This window comes from Muntiacus reevesi, chromosome 16 (genome assembly GCF_963930625.1).
Source record: "Muntiacus reevesi chromosome 16, mMunRee1.1, whole genome shotgun sequence".
Taxonomy (NCBI): Eukaryota; Metazoa; Chordata; class Mammalia; order Artiodactyla; family Cervidae; genus Muntiacus; species Muntiacus reevesi.
In genome coordinates, this window is record NC_089264.1 from 34090699 (window position 1) to 34108490 (window position 17792).

Here is a 17792-nt window from a genome sequence, read left to right on the forward strand (position 1 = left end):
CCAAGTCTGTTTCTGTTCTGTTATGTGTAGTCATTTGTTTTATGTTTTTTGATTTCACATTTAAGTGATAAGATATTAGTTGTCTTTCTCTATCTGACTTGTTTCACTAAGCATAATATCATCCAGTTTCATCCACATTGTTGCAAATGTCAAAATTTCATTTTTTAATGGATTAGATATGTGTGTGTATACACACACACACATATATGTATGTACATGTTTATCTATCAAAGGACACTTAGTTGGCTTACATATTTTGGCTATAGTAAATAGTGCCACTGTGAACATTGGGCTACATGTATCTTTTCAAATTAGTGTTTACATTTTTTTGGATATAGGTATATCTAGAAGTGAAATTGCTGGTTCATAACGATAATTCTATTTTTAGTTTTTTGAGAAAACTCTATACTCGTTTTCATAGTGGCTATACCAGTTCTCACCAACATTGTACAAGACCTCCCTTTTCTCCACATCCTCAGCAACATTTGTTGTTTGTGTTCTTTTTCATGATAGCCATTCTAACATGTACGAGGTGGTAGCATATTGTGGTTTTGATTTGCATTTCTCTAATGATGAGTGATATTGAACATTTTTTCATATTTCTGTTATCTATATGTATGTCTTCTTTGGTAAAATGTCTGTCTATTTAGGTCTTTTTGCCCATTTTTTCATTGATTTGGCTTTTATTGATAATGAATTGTGTGAGCTATTTATATATTTTGGATGTTAGCCCCTTACTGGTCATATCTTTTACAGATATTTTACCCCATTTAATAGGTTGTCTTTTCGTTTTTTTCAATGGTTTCCTTCACCATGCTGACGCTTTTAAGTTTAATTGGACCCCATTTGTTTATTTTTGCTTTTGTTTCCTTTGCTTTAGGAGATAGAATCAAAACAATACTGCTGCAGTTTGTGTCTTGCCTATGTTTTCTCCTAGGAGTTTTATGGTTTTGGTCTTAGATTTAGGTCTTTAATCAATTTGAGCTTATTTTTTATATGGTGTGAGAAAATGATCTGATTTTATTCTTCTAGCCATAACTGTCTAGATTTCCCAGCACCAGTTATTGAAGCAACTGTCCTTTCCCATTACATAGACTTGCATCTTTTGTCATAGATTAATTGATAAGTGTGTGAGTTTATCTCTGGGCTCTTTGTTCTGTTACATTGATCTAATGTGTCTGTTTTTGTGCTGATACCATACTGTTTTAATGACTGTAGCTTTGTTATAAAGTTTGAGTCAGGGAGCCTGATTTCTCCAGCTCCATTTTTCTTTTTCAAGATTGCTGTAGCTATAAGCCATACAGATTTTAAGACTTTGTTGTTCTAGTCCTGTGAAAAATGCCATAATAATTTGATAAGATTGCATTGAATCTGAAGAGGGTCTTGGAGCCTCATGTTTATGACCTCGTGTAACCTTAATTACCCTGTAAAGGTCCTGCTTCCAAATATTGGAGTTTAGGTCACATCGGAGTTTAGAACTTTAACCTGTGACTTTGTAGGGAAAAAATTCAGTCCATAGCACTGCTTTTTTAAAAAAAATTATCACAATTTGGTGTATGTATTATTAAAAATTAATTAGTAAAATGCCTACAGAAGATGCTAGTTAGATACTGTCTAGAATAGAAATCATTAATTACTACAAAACTGATGTTTTTTTCTTAGAAATCTTTAAAGACTAGCAGAGATACAAATAAGGAATGAGTTTAAAATAAATGATAAGCTGTCTAAAAACACTACTGGGTATTGTTTTTGTTTTTTGTATAATTTTCTGTAAATTGTATTTTAATATTGATTCTCTGTAAGAATTTATTCCTTCTAGTGATAATAGGTGCTAGTTAGTGACTACTCACTGTGTAATACCTAGAAGATACTTTATTTATATAATCTATTTTGATTCCAGCATCAACTCTAATGAAATACAGAGAAAATAAGATTCATTTTGAAGGAGGAAATTACAGCCTGTGGTTTAGAGCATGGGCTCTGTGTCCATTCTGACTTGTTTGCCTGCTGGCAGCTGCATTAGTATGGATGTTACTTAACCTTTCTGTGTCTTAGTATATTAGGTATCTATTGCTACATAACAGTTGTCTGAAAACCACATTAAACATGTGTTTTCCGTCAGGAAGTTGCTCTCAAGAGTTGTCAAAGGGCTGCGGTTATCTGAAGGCCTGACTGGAGTTGGGAGATCTGCTTCCAGGGTGGTTTGTTCACATGGCTGGCAGTGTAGTCCTGGCTCTTGGTGAGATGCCTCAGTTCCTTCTTCTGTGAGCATCTCCTGATGGCTACTTGAGTGTTCTCATAACATGTAGCTGGCTTCCCCCAGAGTGTGAGCACATCAGGAGAGATGGAAGCTATCGTTTCAGTGACCTAGCCCCAGAAACCAAATAGCATCATTCATACCACATTATATTCATTAGGAGCATATTGAAGAGGAGAGGAATTAGGCACCATCTTTTGAAGGAAGAAGTGTCAGACTTTGTGGACACTGTAAAACCACCACACATAGTTTTACTACTGTGGAGTGCATAGTAGTGTGCACTTCCTGAGCTTGTTGTGGATACTGAGTTTATCCACTGAAGCAATTAGAACAGTGTTGGTCGTGTACTATATATTTAATAAATGTTAAGTTGTGCATCTCAATTGTGGCCGCCCATAAGAATTGTCTGGGAAGCTTTGAAAAATCCCAGAGATCACTACATCGTGGTGAAGTTAAATCATCGTCTCTCGAGATGAGAGACAGGCATCCATAGTTTTAATGTAACCATCCATCCCCATACTTATGTAGCAGTTTATCCTCAGCCCTTGCTCCCACCCCTTGGTTTCTTGGTTATAAGAAGATGAACCATTTAGTGTGATTACCTTCAAGTTTTTAACTTTTAACCTTAAAATTAATCCCTTTATCCTAATGTTCCTGTCTCCTAAATAAAAAATTACAAAAGTTACAGAAGGGTGAATGCACCTACCTGCCTAATGATTAAGGAGGAGGAAGGAAAGGGGGAAAAGAGAGTTCCAGTTTGGAGTTAAATGAAGATTTCAAAATTCTTGCCCAAATTAATTGAAACTGCTTGAACTTTTGGTTGTTGTTTTGCCTGGTAAATCACACAAAATGGACCACATCTTCCAAAAATTCATTGGGAATATTTTTGGAATTGCTATCAATTATTAATTTTTATTTTTTGAAATGTTTTATATAATTTCAGTGAAAGTGTGAGCCTGCAAATCTTGCATATTACATATAGTACAGGACTCTTTTATATGAAATCAGTGGTTAAAAATTTTTTAATTATAAATTGAGGTAAAGGCATTGTTGCTTCCCAGTTGACTCAGTGGTAAAGAATCCTCCTGCTAATGCAGGAGCTGCAGGAGACATGGGTTCGATCCCTGGATCAGGAAGATTCCCTGGAGGAGGAAATGGCAACCAACTCTAGTACTGTTGCCTGGAAAATCCCATGAACAAGAGGAGCCTGGCAGGCTACAGTCCATGGGGTCTCAAAGAGTCAGACATGACTGAGCAACAGAGCATACACACACGCAAAGGCATTGTTTGGTATTTTATTGCTCACATAGAAAAGTAGGATACTCTTTTGCGAACCGTGAGCTTACAGGTTTATTAGGGGAATAGAACCAGGTACACAGAGAGCCAGGTTATACAAAACAAAGTGAGTTTGAGGGGAGGAATCCTTAGAAGGGTTTCAAAAAGAAGGAAGTGACTTTTGGAGGGCTGGTAGAATTACCACAGATGGTGTGTGCTTTAGGAAGAAAGGATTACAAAAACAAAGGTGTTTGGAAAACAAAGGTACATGATTCCCACAGTGAGCATCGTGTTTGTTAGGAGAAGGGTGGGGGAATGAGTGGTTAATAGAATGGGTTTGGTGGTTTCTCAGTAGCATTTTTAATCAAATACTGAAGTGATACGTTCTTAAGTTTCTATTACTTGATAAAATTCATCATCTTATTGCTTTTAACATTTTCCTTTATTTAAAGAAATATTTTTTTCAAACTAATACATGCATATGGTTTTATTAAAAAATTAAATAAAGTGGAAAGATTAGTAAACCCCTACACATGCTTTGGCTGCCCTTAATTTTCTTTCCCAGAAGAAATCAGTTTTCACTCGTCTAGCTATTCCTTTGATATTTCCTTCCGTTTGATAATATAATGTTTTACCTTGATTACTTATTTCCAGATATTATCTCATTGTTTCTGCTTCAGAAATGTGCAGAATTAGCTCTGTTACACTGTTACTTACTTCAGTATCATTCTGCCACAATTTTAGCTAATAACTTCTGGATGTATTTAATAAAGGTATGCCTTGTTAGGACGATGTAAGCATGTGTACTTGTGTGAAGTGTATTGCCTGATGTTAATATCTCTTAGATTTATAGGGAATTATGTGAATGAAAATAATCTGCATTTTTTAGATTGCTCCAACACATCCACCATTGCCTATTTTTTTTCAAAATGTCAAATAATTTGTCCATTCTTTATTTCTGGGGAGATTGCTCTTGGACCCTTTTACTTCTTCTCGCATCTGAACCCCAATAGTAGGTGTCACCCTGAGCCTCCTTCCCTGTTCTTCCCAGACCTGCACTTCCTGGCAGTCTTTTCTCTCTGTTGTGTTGGACACTCAGCAGATCCCTTCAGCCTAGAAAATATTGTCTTTTGGTCTTCGAAATGTACCTGTACTATCTTTTATTGTTCCTTTAAAGGTTTGATTATCATCTTTACGTTCTGTTTTCTGTTAAATTTAATCAATTTTATTTTCTAACCTTATTTAAAAATTTTAGCCTTTGACTTTAATATCGAACTTATTCATGCTGTTTCTTTTTCGAAGGACTTTGTTTTATTGCAGTCTGTTCTTCTTCTTTCTGAGATACAAATAAGGTTTTGGGGGATGTTTGTTTATGCGGCTTTGGTTTGGTTTTCTTCCCCCGTATATTTCTGTTTGCGGGATTTCTTTTCCCCTCTTTACTCAAACATATGAGGATCTTTGGCCGTCGTGATTTAGGAGTGGCATTTTGTATGTGGACCAGGGGGCTCGTCTACTGGCATACTTCACTTCAGGATTAGATGGTGGGGATAGAGGAAATCCAGCTGTTTCATTGGGGAACCTCAAATGTCAATATGTGGGCATGTTTTTCTCCTCAGCTATTGAGTTCTTTGAGCAGGAGTGGGAGGGAGATGGGAAGTATGCTAACAGGCCTGTTATTTATTAGCACATTTTCACTCATCTTCACGTTTTCAGTTGTTTCCTCACTGTAGACCTTAGCTATTTCAGATGTCCAAGAATCCGCTGACGTTATGCAGAGCCTAAGCCTCAGCACTCTTGCCTGCTGGCTTGCTTGCCTGGGTGCTAGGGTGGTGGAGGCTGCCTGAAGCTTGACAGGCTTTCATGCAGTCTGTCTGTTTTCAATCACTTGCATTCACTTCCAAATGGCTTTGAAATCTCCTCTCCTTCTGTCTTCTCTGCTGTTCTTTTTTTGCCCACGGGTGCTTACACTTTTTAAGCATAATTTTACTGTCATTTAAGTAGGGTTTTGGGAAGAATATGTGATCAGTTTGTCTCTTTAAATGGATATTCTCCTTTACCTTTCACCCATCCCGTGCTTGATTTTAAATGGGGAGAATTTTATAATAGCAGCTGTGTAAACAATGTGTGAGAGTTAAGTGCCTCTGAATTTTAGCTTATGAGCTTTGATAATTTAGATTGCATCTGTTTTTCCTAAGAAAACCACCCTAGTAACACTATCTTAATCAGCACAATGCCTGATTGTAAAGAAAGCTTATTTCATTTGCTGACTTGGTGCTTGAGCCTTGCACTATTTATTTTATTTCATTATGTGAGGAATTCACTAGGTAAGTTTGAGTTAAGGCTGTCTTTTGTCTATTCTATATCATAATGCCACTGGCATTCTTTGATGTGAGCTGAATGGTTTTGCCTTGCAAATTATAATGTATTAATTATTAAGTCATTATCCCTTGGGTAGTAAGAGCACCATAGGAAAAATGAAATATTTCCTTCCTTAGGTTCATTCCTTCTTACTGAAAAGTTCCTTTTCTTTCAAAATTTTTAAACTCTCATACATTTGTTTCTGTGAAAAACAATCATTATATTAAACTCCAAGTCTAAGCCCTTTCCATTTTCAGTGTGTGCCTTTTAGGTTTTCTATAAGCAATGCTAAATATTATAAATCATGCATTTTGTCCTGGGTAAAGACCTAAACACAGAGCAGAATTAAAGCATTGCCATCTGCCCAAGCTGCCAGTCACTCAGATGTGTGAAACCTCTACTGGAATAAATTGAAAATGTGGTGCCAGGAAATGCAGGTTTCCACACATGACTTTATACATTTTTATGATATTCCAGTTAGTTCTGCTTCCATCCAGATCCATGTGACAGGAAAAAAAGCCTTTCTTATTTATAATTCCTTATGATCTCTAAGGTTGTAGATCCTAATAGCTAGATAATCTTTAGTTTACTGAGCACATACAAATATTTTCCTCTTAATGGCCTTTGACACTGTGAGATAGTGTTAAGTAGTGCGTGGGATTATGCAAATTTGGAAAGGTCAGGACTAAGCAAAATTATTCTGCATTAGAACAACTGGTCTTGAAGTATGTATGTGTTGTGAATGTGCGTGTATGTAAATTTGCTGAAATCCTTTATTTACTCTTGTCTTTTCAGCTGTGTTCTCTTTATCCTTGATGGCTTATACCTTAAAAAATTCCTGTTGTCTCAGTGAGATATGAAGAGGAAAAGTAGATAAACTCATCTTTAATGGAAAGTTCTCTTCTGACTTTTTCCTACACTGGATTTTAAAGTCTACAGCATTGCCTTATTCTTTCTTGAGATACAATGTACATACCATAAAACTGACCTTTTTAAAGTGTCCAATTTAAAGTGGTATTTAATGTATTCAGAGAGAGCAATCATCACTACTATCTGGTTTTAAAATATTTTTATCATTCCCAAAAGAAACTCCAAGCCTATTAGTGTATACTCCCCATTCCTTCCCAACTTCCCCACTCCTCTCCTACTAGTGGTAGGCAAACACTAATCTACTTTCCATCTATATAGGTTTGTCTATTATGGCTATTTCTTATAAACAGAATCATACAATATATTGTCTTTTGTGACTGTCCTCTTTCACTCAGCATAAGTTCCAAAATTCATCCATCTTGGAACATAAATCAGTGTGTTGTTCTTTTATGGCTAGGTAGTATTCTATTGAACAACTATACTACACTGTATTTATTCATTCATCAATTGATGGGCATTTGGGTTGTTGTCACCTGTTGGCTCATAGGAATAATGCTGCTATGAACATTTATGTACAAGTTCTTATATGGACATTTGTGTTAATTTTTCTTCAATATCTACCTGGGAGTGAAACTACTGAGCCAAATGGTGACTTTAACATCTTAAGAAACAATTTTCCAAAGTAGCTGTACTGTTTTGCATTCTCATCAGCAAATAATGGAAGTTTCAATTTCTTTATATCATCAACAATACCTGTTATTGTCTGTGTTTTTCATTTTCGTTATCCTCACAGTACAGGCAGTAGAGTTTTGTAATAACATGAAAATTATAGGTTTGAAGGGGAGAAAGAGAGATCCAGAAGCTCCAGGGCCATGAAAATAATGTCTGTTGGGGATTTTTGGAATGAATTATCACAAACTGAGTGAAATCTTCAGTAAGTTCTGCACTGTTCATGAATGCTATCATGTAGAAGTCTTATTTAGATTGAACTGGAAGAGGAAAAGAAAGAACAGTCAACAAGGGACTTACTTAAAAAAAAAAAAAATAAAACAACCTGTATCAATAGAATCAATTCATAAAATACTGAAAATTTGTTTATTGTATAAATGGTATCGGTTTGAAAGGATGCCAAGTGACCAGCTTGCTAGCCACCTGCAGCTCTGCCTGAACCATGTTAAGCACTGTCCTGAACCCCTGCTTTGCTGAGCCCATGAGCATAGTCAACTTTTACACTGAGTCCATAAACAATTTGAAGACTTCAGGGGAGGAAGGGGACATCCAAAACAACCTAAATAACTCTGGGCGATGGTTTAAGTCACAGGACATCAAATCAGTCCAGCCCACTTATAAGTGAGCAATAGTGTCAGCTGGATCAGTAATGGGGATTGGGTAGAATAGTAGTAATACGATTTGCACTGAAGCTACATACTTACTGTACTTTGCCCACTTACTATAGCACTAGCTTTATGGAGAAAGCCAAGTTTTATTGGCAGCAATATTGCCAGTAGTTTTGAAGATTAGGGTCATTGTGGGAGGCTGCCCCGCCTATATTGGAATGATAGCACTTCCCATTCTCTTGTGTACAGACATTTCTACATTATGAACAAAATCTTCAGCTGCTACACCCTTGTGTCTCACATTTAGCCTAGATGTGAGCTCCCAGTTTTGTTATGTGGATAGATTATTTAAATGCTTGCTATGTTTTTAATCGATGTCTTCGTCCCCACTGCGAGGCATTCAGGGAGTGTCTGCAGCATAGATTTGCTGATGTTCTCCTTGGTGTCACTGAGCGTTAGTTTTTGGTTATAGGACTGAAATGTAAAGCATCACCCAGTTCTTGTTTTTCCTGCACCCTTTGCCTTTGCTTTCACATGCAGGTCCATTCTGGGAGTGGCAGTGTCAGTCTAGATACAGGCTAAATAGGCAATAAACATAACTCTACATCTTGCAGGAGCTAATCAGAATGATAAGATTTGTAGTTTTATTAATAACGTCTAAGAATAGGTTGTCATTTATTAATTTTTATTAGTTACTTTATCATTCTGCCCTTTGAGAAATTTGTGTGAGGCTTTGAGAACTTTGTCATGGGCAAGGGTTGCGCGAGAGCTGTAAGAATATAACCTCTCCTTTCACGTGGAAAAATACCAATTCCATTAATCATAAGATAGAATTACGTATATAAACTTCTCATCACTCTAAAAAGACATGGTTCCATTCATGAGAAATGAAATGCAGAGGTAAAACCTAGTCTAATCCAGGATAGCTGGCATTTTATGATTATTTTCCCCATTCTTCTGCATGTTTAGAAAGAAACAGAATTCGTGTTTTGTTTATTCTAGTTGTTTTATGAAGCATTTTGTGCCCAGAAATTCTTAAGACAGTTTAATTAAAATGCTGTTCCCCACATATACCCTGGGACCTTAGATGTTATATTTGATTGTAAATAAATGGAGATTCCTACTCCCAGTGGTAGTTTCCTACTACTCCTCCCCAGTTCTGCTTATTTATTTGTTGATTCAAGAAACATTTCTTAAATATTGACATGTTTGAGGCAGTGTGCTGGGTGCTATGTGATGGTGATACTCATAGTCAGAGCAGGTGCTCTGAGGTCAGACTGCCAGGATTTGAGTTGCAGCTTGGCTACTTGGCAGTTGTGTGAACATGGAAAAGTTATTGAATGTCTCTGTTTCAATCTAGTCATCTCTAGCTGGGGATGTGTGAGATGGCTACTGCTGCATTACCAGAAATATAGTGGCTTAAAACATCACATACTTGCTATCTCATTGTTCCATGAGAACTGTGTAGGCTCAGCTGGTTTCTCTTTTCCAGGCCTTACAAGGTCAAAACCAAGGTGTCCACTCGAGTTCTTGCTTCCAGGCTCATTTGGGTTTTGGGGAGCTTTCAGTTCTAAGTGACTGTGAGGCTGCAGTCCCTGATTTCTTACTGGCTTCTCTTTCTGGAGGCGGTCCACATTCTTGAGCTAGTGACCTTTCTCCAGCTTCAGAGTCAGCAGCAGCTCACTGTTCTAATAGATTAGCAAATTTTCGTAAATCCTTGTGTGAGAATTAATGAGGAAATAAAAAGCTACTTCAATAATCTGGCGCCATGAAGCTAAATATTTTGGTTCTTTTAATAGCTGACCTTCCCATGGCCCTGAGATATATTGTAGTAGAGATTAGCATTTTGCCAATTGTTTTGGTTTTTTTTTTTTCCTCACTTGAGGCTAAGATTGTATGTACAGTGCAACTTCCTGACCATCAAAAAGTCAAAGCACGTGACAAGCACTAGGATAAATGTCCAGATTAGAGTAGGGTGCCATCCCGTGATTAGGTCCATTATTGCTGATTATGATTGTAATCTCTTTTTAATGAGAGCAAATACTTGTCACATGCTTCAGTGTTTGCTACCTAATCTGGAACAGAAGTTCTGGTTGTACAGTTTTCTTCAACTGCTGAGTCGTTTACCTGTATACCACATGTACTATGTGCTAGTTTTTTACTCATGGTTTAGCTTTTAAAAAAAAAAAAAAGGGTCACATTCAGCCAATAATGAAAATCTTGTAAGAAACATGGATAATTTGAAATGGCACTTTTCACTAATAGAAAAAGTTAGTTCTTTTCCTAGGAAAAGATTGACATTAAGGAAAATGATGACTGTTTTAATTATTAACCATTATTCCATGTACAAAGTTTTCTTAAGCTCTTTGGATTTATGAATTATACACATCCTAATTTTTATTCCAATTTAACCACACTTTTCTAAAACAGTTAAAATATTTTAATATATCTGCGATGTGCAGTGCATAGTCACTCAGTCGTGTCCCTCTTTCCCCAAATAGAATATGCTTAATGAAAGCATGATGTTTATTTTGTTTAGTGCTGTATCTCTGGTGTTAGAGACAGTCAGACATACAGAAAGCACATGATCAACATCACATGTAGTGTGGATGAGTATGCATTAGGAATAAGTGTGCCCAAGATAGAAGCACTGCTCATTCTTATTTATGACGTGAGACCGTAAGACATTGTCATAACCAATATAAATGTAAGAACGTGAATGAATATGGTACTCTTTATTATATTTAGGTATCAGTGAATCAAAAACTAATGCAAACCATAATAGTTATTATGAACTTTGTTTCTAGAAAACATCAAAAGGCATCTTCTTAGGCACATTTGCACCAGTATTTGCCTACTCAGTGCTAGGCTGAACATTCTAAATGTGTGGAGCAGTTATTAATCTTCTGTGGAGGAAGTCTTATCTATGGGATAGCTGCAGGTGGGCAGTAAAGGTGATATTTACCCCAGATTTCTGGAAAAGCAGTATAAATTGCAGATTCTCAGTATTATTGTGGGTGCTAAGTTGCTTGAGTCATGTCTGACTGTAACCTGCCAGGCTTCTCTGTCCATGGCATTTCCTAGGCAAGAATGTTAGAGTGGGTTGCCATGCCGTCCTCCAGGGATCTTCCCAACCCAGGGATCTAACTCACGTCTCATGTAATTATTTGTTATGAAAAGAGATGAAAAGAAATGTCATGCTAATAAAGTCAAGTCTTTGCTTCACTGCCAATATGTTTGAAGAAAGATTCAGGAGGCAAACTATGAATATTAAGGTCCAAGTGTGTTGCACTGCTGTCAAAGCTGCTGAAGTAGAGTGAACCAGTGAATCTGTCTTCCATCAGAGGAAGCGGGAATGCTTGTGGGTAGGAGGAGATAGATATATTTTCCCCCTCATACTTATTTTTGCTTTTGGAGAGCATATTTCATGATTTTTTTCATTCATGCCATGAAGGCTTTCATGGTATTTTGTTAAGTTGGAGATTCTCTGAATAGATGTCTCCCTTCCCATTTTTTTGTCAGTTTTATTTCCTGGGAAATTACTCATTGTGTTTCAAAATAATGGAAGTAAATCATCAAAGTATTGCTGCTTTTCAAAGATGTCATAAACTCCTAACTATTAAAAAAAATTTTTTTTTGATCTAGTGTCTTCACACATTGCCGTAGGGTTTGAAGTTTCACTTCAGAGCCAGAAAGAAGGCCAGATGTCCATTGTCAACACTGTTGGAAAGCTATTGCTTATACCCTGAAATGCTGGGAATTAATCCACATTTTAGAATGAGAGCACACACCCATGAAAACATCCAGACTCACTTTGCCTTAGTCACCATAAGGAAAAAAAGGCAAATAGGAGTACATTTTCTCTTAGTTCCTTTTTTAAAAAAATTTTATGTATTTATTTGGACTGTGCTGCATCTTCCTTGCTATGCGGGCTTTTCTTTAGCTGCAACTAGCAGGGTCTACTCTCTAGTTGTAGTGCACAGGCTTCTTAATGTGGTGGCTTCTTTGTGGATCAAAGGCTTTAGGGCATGTGGGCTTCAGTAGTTGTGGCTCTCAAGCTCTAGGGCCCAGGCTCAAGAGTTGTGGTGCATGGGCTTAGTTGCTCGGTAGCACGTGGCATCTTTCCAGATCAGGGATCAAACCTGTGTCTCCTGCATTGGCAGGTGGGTTCTTTACCCTAAGTCACCAGGGAAGCCCCTCTTAGTTCATATTTATCTTTATAATATAAAGGTATGAGAAGTGGATAGTTATCAATTTATTTTTAATCACTCCAAACAATTATTTCCATTTCTTATGTATTCCTACTAGGCAAGATTTATAGTACAGTAGAAAATAACATGAATATGCAACATACCACATCTTTATGGATTATCAAAATATTTGGATGTGATTTAAAAGAAAAAAAAGGTAGGGTTTTCCCACTCGTTCAGTATAAAGAATCTGCCTGCCATTGCAGGAGACACAGGTCCGATTCCTGGTCTGGGAAGATCCCACATGCCATTGAGCAACTAAGCCCCATGTGCCACAGCTATTGAGCCTGTGCTCTGGAGCCCAGGAGCCACACTGCTGAGCCCACGTGAAACAGCTATTGAAGCCCTCAGGCCTCTGCAACAAGAGAAGCCACTGCCATGAGAAGCCTGCATACCCCAACTAGAGAGTAGCCCCTGCTCACTGCAACTAGAGGAAAAAACAGCCCACACAGCCAAAAAAAAAAAAAAAAAAAAAAAAAAATCAATATGAATAACTTCTAGTATCAAGAGATCTATTTGCCCTGAAATTATAGTTTACTGGATCACAGTGTTTGTGAACAATAAGAAATGGAGTTATTCCAGTCATAAATAGAATGTTCTCCAATATGATTCTACCAAAGATGGGACATCTGTACATTTTCAGCATTGTTATTTTTGACAGCATCACTTATTCTGACATTCATAAGGGTGAAACGGGTTCCTATTAAAAGGCATTTCGCTAAAACCCCAATGCATCCATAAAACCAAGGTAATGAAGGTAAAGCAAAACATTACTTTGCTTATTTAACAAATACTTAACATAGCACTTAGAATGTGTCACCTACTTTGTTTTAAATACTCTGTAACTGTCAACTCATTTAATCCTTATCACAACCCTGTTAGATAGTTGATATTACCCTCAAAAATACGGAAACAGTTCAGTGAAGAGTCTGAGGTCACAAAAGTAGTAGGTAGCTAAACCTGCTTCCTAGCCTGCATTCTTATCCTGTGATCTACAGCCACTGTCAGTGGCAATCTATGACGTTCTGTGTTTTCACTTCCTGCCATTGCACATTACCTATGTATCTGTAACACTGACACTCCTCTTCCTTTGCATCTTTCTTGCCTCATTTTTCTGTTTCTTACACTTTTGACCGGCTAGAGCAGCTGGCCTATCTATCCAATGTGCGTTAAATATAATTGGCTCAAATTTTTATTCTCTTAGACATTTGTCTAAAGGATCAGTTCAGTTCAGTCACTCAGTCATGTCTGACTCTTTGTGACCCCATGGACTGCAGCACTCCAGGCCTCCCTGTCCATCACCAACTCCCGGAGTTTACTCAAGCTCATGTCCATTGAGTCACTGAAGCCATCCAACCATCTCATCCTCTGTCGTCCCCTTCTCCTGCCCTCAGTCTTTCCAGCATCAGAGCCTTTTCCAGTGAGTCAGTTCTTCACATCAGGTGGCCAAAGGATTGGAGTTTCAGCTTCAGCATCAGTCCTTCCAATGAATATTCAGGACTGATTTCCTTTAGGATGGACTAGTTGGATCTGTTTGCTGTCTGAGGGACTCTCAAGAGTCTTCTCCAGCACCACAGTTCAAAAGCATCAATTCTTTGGTGCTCAGCTTTCTTTATAGTCCAACTGTCACATCCATACATGACTACTGGAAAATCCATAGCCTTTACTAGGTGGACCTTTGTTGGCAAAGTAATGTCTCTGCTTTTTAATATGCGATCTAGGTTGGTCATAACTTTTCTTCCAAGAAGTAAGCGTCTTTTAATTTCATGGCTGCAGTCACCATCTGCAGTGATTTTGGAACCCCCAAAAATAAAGTCAGCCACTGTTTCCACTGTTTCCCCATCTATTTGCCATGAAGTGATGGGACCGGATGGCATGATCTTAGTTTTCTGAATGTTGAGTTTTAAGCTAACTTTTTCACTCTCCTCTTTCACTTTCATCAAGAGGCTCTTTGGTTCTTTGTTTTCTGCCATAAGGTTGGTATCATTTGCATTTCTGAGGTTATAGATATTTCTCCCAGCAATCTTAATTCCAGCTTGTGCTTCTTCCAGCCCATCTTTTCTCATGATGTACTCTGCATATCAGTTAAATAAGCAGGGTGACAATATGCAACCTTGACATACTCCTTCTCCTATTTGGAACCAGTCTGTTGTTCCATGTCCAATTCTAACTGTTGCTTCCTGACCTGCATACAGATTTCTCAAGAGGCAGGTCAGATGGTCTGGTATTCCCATCTCTTTAAAAAAATTTCCTCAGTTTGTGGTGATCCACACAGTCAACGGCTTTGGCATAGTCAATAAAGCAGAAATAGATGTCTTTCTGGAACGCTCTTGCATTTTCGATGATCCAATAGGTATTGACAGTTTGATCTCTGATAGATTGTCATTATTCCCTGAAAAGTATTTTCTATAAAAGATTCATGTGTCCCTCTGATAGAAAGTAATATACAGACTTACTTAAGATAGCAACTTTACTAATTAAATTTCAACAAAACAGATCTCTGAGAATTGAGGGAAACTTTTCACATGTCTGCCTGTGAATTCTGGCACATTGTTGGATGTTTTTGGCTTCATACAAGGTTATTGGGGTTTCCCCAGTGGCTCAGCGGGTAAAGAATCTGCCTGCAGTGCAGGAGACACATAAGACTAAGGTTTAATCACTGGGTCGGGAAGAAATCCTGGAGGAGGAAATGGCAACCCACTCCAGTATTCTTGCCTAGGAAATCCTATAGATAGAGGATCCTGGCAGGCTACTGTCCAAAGGGTCAGAAAGAGTCGGATACGCTAATCCAACTGAGTGACTAGGCACACACAAAGTTATCAGACTTTTGTGTGAAGCACATATCAAATTCTAAACTCTGTGACATGTGGGTGACTAAAATGCTGCTTAAAAATTTAAAGATTCTTTCCATTTTCTCTGTGCACAGACCCCTGATTATTGAGTTTGGTGTCACTCATGGTGATCCGGGTAGGTCTCCTACATGAAGTTTTTTCAACCAAGAGATTCTTGTTTTTAACAGACTTGAAGACAAAAATGAAATGGAAGATCTGCTATGGATCAAAGTCTAGCCGTTATCTTAATTTGTGGCAAGAAAACACAGAATTGAAATACCAACCTATTTTATTTACTGAATAAAAAGCTTGTGGTTTTCAGGGTGTCTTGAATAAGTCAGTTATTCTTGAAAATTAAAATCAAATGCTTGAGGATCAAAGAAAAAGCAAACATGCCTCTTTATAATGGCACATCTCAGTCCCTGGGAATGATTTTCTGAATTAAATGTTGGGATGTATTGTACTTGTGTACCTATTTTACTACTGTAAAATATACCTGAGAACAATTTTTTTTTTTTTTTTTTCCAGATGACAGAAATGATGCTCAGGAGAGTAAGTTAAGAGCCTTAATAGAAGAGCTGCCAGATACCCACTACTGCCTCCTCAAGTACCTTTGCCAGTTCTTGACAAAAGTGGCCAAGCACCATGTGCAGAACCGCATGAATGTTCACAATCTTGCCACTGTATTTGGGCCAAATTGCTTTCAGTAAGTTGGTGAACTTTTGCTGTTAGTTTCATCACATATGCCCTGTTCCTTTACAATTGCCTAAAATTACTGCGATGTAGAAGCAGATTTCGGACTAAGAAATCAACCAGTTTATATTGGAGAAATTCCGTCTTGGTATTGGGCATTTTAGCATTTTTTTTAATCCCAATTTTTGAGATGAAAGCTATGCCTTTTTATGAAACCATAATTTTTAATGTTTCAAACAACTTTATTTAAAATTCTGGGAATTAGTACTACTTTGGCTAAAAATAACATTTAAAAATCAATTTAGAAAATTGATTAGAAAAAGAGGGAATGAGTTTGATATAGTATGTAATTTTTTATAAATCATTGCTAATGGGTAGAAAGTAACAAGTGGACTATGTCAGTGGAAGAAAAATGTAACTTCGGCTACATTTCTTTTCTAGGAATAGATTAGAAATAAACTGATCTCCTTGGTAGGTGCTATATCACTAGGCACAAGAACTTTTCATAAAGCTTTATATTTTTCCTGTTATTCCTCAAAGGTGTTTAATCATTAATACATGAAATATGATCTTGCAAACCAGAGACTTTGCTTTTAGCTTTCCTTTTAAAAAATATCTCCGATATTAAATACATTCCCTCCGCTTATAAGGAAAGAGAAAGAAAGAGCATTCACAGTTTAAAGCTCTGAGAAATTCTCAACAAGTTTTTTTTAATAGTATATCTGCTTATCCACTCCATTAATTTACAGACTCATTCAGCTGCCTGGAACTAGTAATAGTACTGTCTTCAGAATGACTCTAAATATAAACTCTAGCTTAGATCATAGTGACCACAGGGTTGCAAGCTTTTTACAATCTTCTGTGGAGAAAAGTTCTACCTAGAACAACTATCTGCTTTGTAATGTTAGAGATTTACATTTTGAATAATGGGATTTCATAGGATATATTAGGGTCTTGTGAATGAATATCTCAAACATGGTCTCCACTCTTATTCAGGAGCTCTATGGTAATGAAAAGACTGTATTTGTTCTTTATACACCTATCTGCAAAGTAAACCTTGGGTGACCTACATGTAAGAAATAAAAGTGGGAAACGCTTTTGAAACCCTAGATTTTAGAAGAGGTGAAAATGAATCTGTAAATAGAATGCTTATTTAGTGACATACAGATCATACCTCATTGCTGATTTGCTGGATTGGGCTTGATCTGGAATTTCTAGTAACCTGCTTCAATTAGTCAAAATATCAAATAAAAAATGAGTTTTATTATATGTTCTTTTAATCAGTATAGCTTTTCAAATTTTTCGTTGTGGTAAAATAAACATAATATATGCCATTTAAAGTAATTTTAAGTATGCAATTACTTAAAGTATGCAATTTAAGTATGCAATTATTATAAGTAATTTTAAGTATACAATTCAATGGCATTAAGTTCATTCACATTGGTGTGATCTACTAATTGATGTGTATTTCTAAATTTATGGTTATAGAAATCACTACTATGTACTTTTCTTCTGAAATAAGGTATCATACTTACAGCACTTAGTGTTTATTGAATGCTTACTAAGTGCTGTACTCATTTATCTGATTGAGTCCAAAGAGGCAGAAGTGGTTTATTTTGAAGTTTCAATATTTAGGATAAGAAATAAGTAGTTCAGTTCCTGTGACCACAGTTAGGTCAGTGACTATAGTCCATAAATGTTAATAAAGATCATTGGTAGAAAGTCTGCCGTTTAAGGACAATTCTTTTATCATGAAGCACTGAAAGACAAATGAAATACTTTTCTTAATAACTTCAGTTCAGTTCAGTCGCTCAGTCATGTCTGACTCTTTGCGGCCCCATGAATCGCGGCACGCCAGGCCTCCCTGTCCATCACCAACTCCTGGAGTTTACCCAAACACATGTCCATCGAGTCAGTGATG

At 37.0% G+C, this 17792-nt stretch overlaps 1 protein-coding gene across 5 annotated transcripts in view; it reads left to right on the plus strand.

Annotated features, from left to right (window-relative positions):
* FAM13A (family with sequence similarity 13 member A) overlaps positions 1-17792 on the plus strand; it is a 298485-nt gene that overhangs the window by 21818 nt on the left and 258875 nt on the right. For 4 of the 5 annotated variants that reach the window (XM_065907141.1, XM_065907137.1, XM_065907138.1 and 1 more), the window contains exon 4: positions 15707-15884. The exons of the other annotated variant lie outside the window; for it this stretch is intronic. In XM_065907141.1, the coding sequence (XP_065763213.1) occupies positions 15707-15884 (178 nt within the window). The remainder of the gene's footprint in view (positions 1-15706; positions 15885-17792) is intronic. 5 annotated transcript variants of the gene reach the window in all.